Raw genomic sequence first — 7,655 nt, 5'->3', positions numbered from 1 at the left:
GTCAAAGCAAATGAATGGGCACAATGAGTTTAACAGGGGACGATGCTCCAGAAGTGAAAGCAACCTGTACACCATGGAATTGTGGGTAACAAGAGAATGAGCGTGTGCTAATGATTGGATGCAGACAAGCAATGAGTCATTCCAGAGCTCACAGTCAAACAAACTGCTTGTGGCACTAATGCTTGTGCCCAATTACCAATTCAGAAAGAAAATAAGAAGCAGTTTCAGTAGAGTCAGGGTGGGAAATCTCCAATTAGCACCAATTAGTGAAGTTGCTTCCCAGAATGGAATTCTCAGGACATTAAAAAAAAAAATCTCCCAGAATGCCTGATGGAAGCATTTATTTACCAGGTGATGAAACCCCTGAAGTATGACTTGGGGAAGGTTTGTGCCTGTGAAATGTGAATATGGATACTAGCTGGAACTTGCCTGCTCGGTTTGACTGGTCAATCATTGGCTGTACTATTCTTCTTCTGGCATTAATAAACCTGAAATAAAACAGAAGAGTCCAGTCATCAAATACAACCATTTGTGCTCTACGAACATGTTTGTGAAACTCTGTGGGAAACACAACAGAATCTAACATCAACAGAAAATTATCTTTTTAATTCAAAGGCAATTTTCTCTTTCACTGTTCAAAAACAGTTGACCAGATCATCCCTCCCATCATCTCACAACCACCTCAAGGATGCCTTGCTAAAAAACCAACCAACCAACCAACAAAAGCCCAGGGAGGGGAAAAAGTTTTCACTGAGAAAGCTTCTATTCATTTGCAACGGCGCTGCTGCTGCTTCTTGAACAAGTACGGATCTGGTTAAAGTCCGCAGGCCGGATGATTTTTCTCCTCTTCCTAAACTCCTCATCACAGGGAGACGCAGCTTCCCCTGCAGCTGGTCATAAATGGTGACCAGGCTCTGGCACTCTGCTTTCACAAGGTATTGTTAGGTCAGCAAAGCCATCAATTAGGCTGTCTGAAGTTTTATCACCAACACAGCAGTAATAAGTGCTGGCCAGAAAGGCTTCTGCTCTTCGGCAACTCCTGCAGTTTAAGCCTGTAAAGTTAGGGGTCGTTTAGAGGTCAGTGCCAGCTGGGGGCGGCCTTTCCAGTCTAAGCTGGGACACCCAGGGCAGGGATAAGGTAACTGCCAACCATAAACCCAGCCACCTTTCAACCCACGAGAAAGACAGAGCCTCAGGTACACATGGTTGATATTAAAGCCCAAGAAACGTTTTCAAATCAGGTGGTGGTTGAATCACAGGAATGTGGAGAAGCAGTTATTTCGTCTAGAAGCCTGGATCTAATTTTGTTGGAAATCCAAAAATAAGTGCCTACTTCATGTTACTTTAATGTTTAATAATGCCCATCAAATATTCATGTACAAAAAGAGTAAGATGATAAGAAATCTCCTTTATTTCTCTAAATTTAATAAAAACAAAACAATTTTCCACCATTTGTGAGTTACCCTTGTCCCTGTGCATTTAGTGACGTGCATTCCCCACACACGTGAGCCAATGCACAGAATTCATCCGGCTGCGCATTTGGGGGGGCATGAGAAGGGGGGGTGCCTAGCACGCAGCTAGCTGTCCTTTAAAAATATACCCATTTACAACATTTCCCAATATTTCCAGTGTCAACTTTGAAGTGCTTGGGGACTTAATGATTAATGAGTCTGCATGGGGCCACAGGCAGGAACTGAAAACTCGTTCTTTGAAATTAGCTAAATAAATAAATAAGTAAATTTTAGTGTGTGTTGGCAGCTCTGCGTTCCTACGGAGATGAAGTCCCTAGCTGAAGTCTCTTCCGAAGGACAGCAGCCCACACCCATTCAGGACCCCTGTGAGCGCTCCAATGGGAATACAATTAGGCTGGAGAATAATAGCTGCAAGGAGACCAAAGGAGTCTTTTGCATATAGTGTATGTTTGCAAAAGAATGAGCTTCCTTATTACTTAAGAAAGTATATAGCTCAGTTGTCAATAATGTGACACCCCCACAGTTTAGGGGAAGAAAGTGACTGGGCTCTGGGAGGTGAAAACAAAAGGAGAATCGCAACTGCATATTCATTCCCACCTGGGACCGGAGCTGGTGCTCAGATCGATCCCAGAGCCTTCTGAAATTATCCCTCCAACCAGACAAGGTGCTTCATTATCTACTCCCCTCACTGTCTGTACTGGGACCAAGGAGGACTGACCTGAGATTTCCACTCCCAGGAACCCTTTTTATCAGCTCAGGTTAGGATCAGTTGAGGTGCTCAGGAGAGAGGGAGAAACATTTCCTCTCCTCCTTGAAGTTTCTAATGGAGGACACACATGGCAGGGTTTCACCTCCTTTTATGTATTACTAATCCTGGTTTTGTTTTTTCCTATAGGCCAACTCTTTAGGTAAAATGAATTGCTATTTTTTTCCCCTTTTTAATTTCACCCTTTTGCTCTTTTATTATTTACATCTGGAGGTTGTTCCCTTATTTATGTCTTTCTCTCCAGTTCCCCCAAACACTCCCTTACTCACAGAGCTGCAAGGCATCATGGTTCTTAGTTCTCAGCAGGAGAACTCCACACTGTCTTCAAACAAATAATTACAGGGAAGGTTAGAGGTTCACTCAAAGGTCATTTCTTTGGATACTCATCAGAATGTTTACATTAGTAAAAAAACGGGGTCCTCTCAAAAGGTTGTTCAATGGGGGATACACAACAATACAGAACATTAAAAAAGCATTCTGTGTGCTAGCAGGTCTTTATAGAAGCGCTGAACTTGGAACTGCCACTCCAGTATTACATTTTCAAATAGTTCCCGTGGCATGGACTGGATGTTCACTAGCAGTTATGGTGGTGGCCTTGCTTTGTCCAGTTCTACTAAACAAATATGCAGAGAAGCCCCTGCAGGTTTCCACTAGATCCTTTTACAAAGGGTCACAGAAATTTTGCTTTTTTTTCACTTGGGCTCCCTTTAACCTTTCTGAATTTTTATTCTCAAACAATGTTTTTCATCTATAGTGCTGTATCTATACAGCAGATAGATACATAACTCTACCATATTCTTTTAAATCACACAGAAGTTTAAAAACATATGGGCCCCCATTTTTTCAGAACTCTAACGTACACCTTCTGCTAACTGTCAACTTCCCTGATCTTGGAATATCTTATAAACGTCATAGATGTTATTATTAAAACTAACAATGCACGAGTTCTCTGTAAGAGCATTTTAACACTCAGAGATGAAATTAACCCACGATACCTATGATCCACAGGCCACTCTTAAAGAACATACCAATGTACATATAAACGGAGCAACTCATTATAAATTAAAAAAAATAAAATTAGGAGTAATTTTTTTTCATTAATATCACTATAAAGAAATTTTCAAATATGGTCTTTCCCCAAAATTACACGACATGAAATTCTTTCCCACTCCTCTGATCTATAGTTTAAAATGAATGTACTCAGTGCTCCAGCAGTAAACAGAATAGCAACTTTTGATTCTACTCAGATTTTAAAGAGTCTAAATTGAAAATCAACTGATCTTCAATCTTTTAAGGCCCAAGCTCTATTCATATGGAAAAATACGACTCCTGGGTTCAAAGACAAAAGACAAGACGTCTTGAAAAAGCTCAAACGGTTTCTTGAATATTAAATGGGCCTTACAAAATAACATTTTGATGAGTTAAGTGTAAATGAATCAGACACATATGGATTAAGTTATCCTTGAATTTCACACGGGTTTAAAAAATAAGGGAAAAGAGGGTCTTGGCAAAAACATTTTGGACTTTGCCAAACCCAAAACATCTGAAAAATTGCTGAAGACATCCAACTAACCAAAACGCAGCAAGTTGCACCCAACTTTAATGAAAATCCCCAAACGTTATTTCCAATCCAAAGACTACTCGGTTTTTTCATCTGTATCTGATATATTTTTTTTAAATTCTCTAAGTCTTAATGTCATCCTGGAATGATATTGAAGCTGAGGACACATAATATACTTCTCTATTGGTACAAACAATTTAACTCAAAATTACAAAGTCTTCTTAGATATTAAATAGCTCTTAAAAACATTCTGAGGTTTGTACAACTTGTATGTAAAACGTGCCATATATGATAAATGTCATAAATAAAATGTGCTAGTAAGTCTAGTGCCTTATCCAGATTTCACTCAGAAAAAAAGATTTCATTAGCCTCATTGTGACTTTTTTTTTACAGGCCAGAGATAATTCCATTAGTGATTCCTTAGGGAATGAGAACCCTAAAGTGCACTAGTTCCATTGATTTGTATTGAACACAAAGTTAGTATACAGGCTCACACAAAGGCTCTGGAGAATATCTGCTAATACTGTCTACTTTCTCACCAAACTTTACAAAACCAGAAAATGCATTAGTGTGTGGGAACCTTAAACATTATATACCAAGACGGTTAGCTTAAAAGTAACTTAAATATAGAAATAAATGCAATGATTTTCCTAGAATCATGAGGCCTTTTTGAGTCAACTCAGATATGAAAAAGAATATGTTAAAAAGAATAAACCCAAGATGGAAAAATAATCACTAAAAGCTCATCTTGTCTTGCTGAAGTGCTGTCTGTCTCCCAGAGACCTCTTCCTGCCCCCCCCACCCTAAGAACTGAACTTTTCAGCTTTGCATACCTTCCTGCAACTGAAATCTCACTATCTTGACTTTTTTAAAAAGGTATTTCACTCCAAAGGATATTTCAGATTGATAGAAGTAGGCTTAGGTGTCATTTCTGATTGTTGGTTGATTTATTTTCCTTTCTCTCCCTCACCCCCTTCTTTTTAAATGGCTGATAAATCCTTTTTTTCTGGTTCACTAACTTCATGCCACACCTGGTAACCGACTCCTTTAGGCAGCATTCCTTTTGTTAGAAAGTGCAGGCGCAGTGGAGTCACCTGGAACACCGCCAGCCCCAAACGCTAAGGAGGAAGAAAGACTCCCCAGAACTGAAGCATTTGCATGGATTGGTCTGGTCTAGGAAGGGGCTGAACTGTTGAAGAGGGAGCAGATAAATTTGGAGGAAGTGTTGCAGGCAGCTTGGTGACTAAGGACCTGTTAAAAAATGGAAAACCTCTGCTTTTCCACCGTCCCCAACCACCAGTGAAGGTGCTTATTCACAAAGTTTGCTACTTGTTGGTGTTGGTAACAATGAAGTCTCAACCTTTCAAATCAGTTATCAAGTTTCTTCATTTTTTTCTTAGCGCGCGCGCGCACACACACACACACACACACACACACAAAAGCGCTAGTCTTTTTTTATGCTGTGGTTATGGTCAAGAGTGGGGGTTTTCAGTAAGATACATAAAATGATAAAATCAATGTATTAAAGCAGGTTTAATGCCTTTGACTATGTATTCGGGTACATGAATGATTGAGTCATGTTGCAAACATAAATTTCTCACTGGTGGCCAGACAATGGGCCTTTTCTCACAGTCAACAGTGAGCAAAGTAAGGTAAATAAAATTCATGGGCTATTTAGGGACACATTCATGGTTCATAATTTCCATGAGCTACTACAGCTTAATTTATAATTTGATAGATATCAGATTTGTCTACAACTCTAAAGATAAATGAGCTAATACTCATAAATTTACAATATGAAAACATGATATTAATCTGGAATGACAAACCTTTATGAATATACCCCGAATATTGGAGTGTTCACATTGACATAAAAGGCCCTTGGCAAAATTATCAAGTAGGTGATGCTTATCTTTTTGGGACCTTCTACGATGTCTCTTTATTATTCTTTTTTGTATCTAATTGTTCCCCAAGGTTACAAGGGCTCACACAGTTTCCTTACCAAGTTACTCTACTTTGGGTAAACCCTTCTCAATTACTATTTCATATTCCAGACTTCTCCAAAGAACAAAATAACAAAGAACGTGGAGTCATATTCTCTGCCCTTTTGGCTGTGTGACGTTGGGCAGGTCTACTTAACCTTCCAGCCTCAGTTTGTTTCCTATCTATAAACTGGGGCAATAATTGGGCCCAAATTGTTTTTAGGATTAAGGGACATATTATATGTAAATTCCTTGGCACACTGCCTGACACAGAAAAGGCCCATTAAATGTTAGTTGATACTCAAAGTGCACCCAGCTAATGTCCCCTCTTAAAGAGCTCTGTTCTTTTATAGGTAATTATTAGGACTAGGTGGGTGACTATTAAACCAACACATGCTGAGTTGATAAGAGGGCAATAATGTGTTGTACCCCTGCAGGTAGCATGTGTCCACGTAGTAGGGTCTCTCCAGAGACCACAGCTAATCCAAATGTATAATGCCATGATGGGGATCTCAGACATTGACACAAGCATCTGCTAGGGGGCGAGGTAGTAGGATGAGCTATGTTGGAATCACACTCTCTTAATGGTTCTCTAGATCCTTACAACTCTGTGTTCCATGGACCAGCCACACCAAAATCACTCTGAGCTTGTTAGAACTGCAGAAATACTGGAGTCTCTACTCTAGTACTGCTGAATCTCAATCAGTATTGAAAAAGATCTCCAGGTGATCTACGCACAGTTATGTTTGAGAGATCTGCTCTAGATCACATATCAAATAGATGATCCAGCACTTTGCCTAAGAATAGAAACTTGGAAAGATCAAGTTTCAATCATGAAACCCAGCTGTGAAAATGCACATACTATTCTCTTTAGTTATCTTGGATCTGAACAGTCTTTTGATCACTTGCCTTGGGCGACAATTTATAATAATTCATTTTATTCCATCTGCATCTCTTATAGGAAGACTGGGCCAATCAATCTTTTTTGGAAATTGTTATCTCTCAGGAATGGATAGGAGGAAGATGGTCAGGTTTTTTTTTTTTTTTTTAATTATAATTTATGTAATGATGTGCTGAGTTTTTAATAATAAGTATGATTATTTTTATAATTAAAAAAAAATTTAAAGGTGACCTGGAGAATTTGGCATCTTATTTGACTAAGATTTATATGGCCCATAGTAGACTTTTTAATAAAGGTATCTGAGACATTTCCTCTAAGATAGAAAACTATCTTTTAATTTCCTTTATAATATTGAGCAATAATAAACACTATTCTCAAGTATAATCACACCCAGTGGCATGTAACAAAACATCCCAGCAGGTTATGATTTTGAAACAACTGTTATTCTTACAGAATGCCATCAGATTATTCATATGTGGCTATTTATCATGCACTCTAAAAATGATCTTTCAAAGCTACTTGAAAGTGAGGGAGGAGAAAACATACACACTTCCTTAGCTATTCATATCTAGGATCTATCCTCTTAAAGATAAAATACTAAGTCAATAGACATAAGTTGTAGTATATTACCTCATCCTGTACATGATTTATTGCAGATGGAAATCAACTAGAAAATGAATTACTTTGAAAGTTTTATTACTGACATTAAAATTCCAGATCTATATACCTACACACCTTAATAGTGCTTCTGAAAACAACTCTTTGCAGACACGGAAGATCCATCTACAACTTTATTCAGCTCTCTCAGCCGAAAAAGCAGGAGTAATCATTTTCAAAATTACCAATACCCACTGCCTGCTCATCTACCTGAACACTATAGTCTGACTGAGTTGAAAAATCAACCAGTCACTTGATCATCAGTGATGTACATTTCAGCCAGTTCTCGTTATGTTCCTAGCCATTTACTAATTCA

General features: G+C 38.6%; 1 protein-coding gene across 8 annotated transcripts in view; it reads right to left on the bottom strand.

Annotated features, from left to right (window-relative positions):
* MEIS2 (Meis homeobox 2) overlaps positions 1-7,655 on the bottom strand; it is a 206,670-nt gene that overhangs the window by 5,281 nt on the left and 193,734 nt on the right. For 6 of the 8 annotated variants that reach the window (XM_066277165.1, XM_066277168.1, XM_066277162.1 and 3 more), the window contains one exon: positions 430-488. In XM_066277165.1, the coding sequence (XP_066133262.1) occupies positions 430-488 (59 nt within the window). Of the gene's footprint in view, positions 1-425; positions 489-7,655 lie in introns of all 8 variants that reach the window. The other 2 variants (XM_066277169.1, XM_066277164.1) reach the window with 1 other exon arrangement.

The sequence above is a fragment of the Saccopteryx bilineata genome, chromosome 4 (genome assembly GCF_036850765.1).
Source record: "Saccopteryx bilineata isolate mSacBil1 chromosome 4, mSacBil1_pri_phased_curated, whole genome shotgun sequence".
In the NCBI taxonomy this organism is placed as follows: domain Eukaryota; kingdom Metazoa; phylum Chordata; class Mammalia; order Chiroptera; family Emballonuridae; genus Saccopteryx; species Saccopteryx bilineata.
Note: the sequence above shows the minus strand (reverse complement) of the source record. Positions and strands in the feature narration are given on the sequence as shown.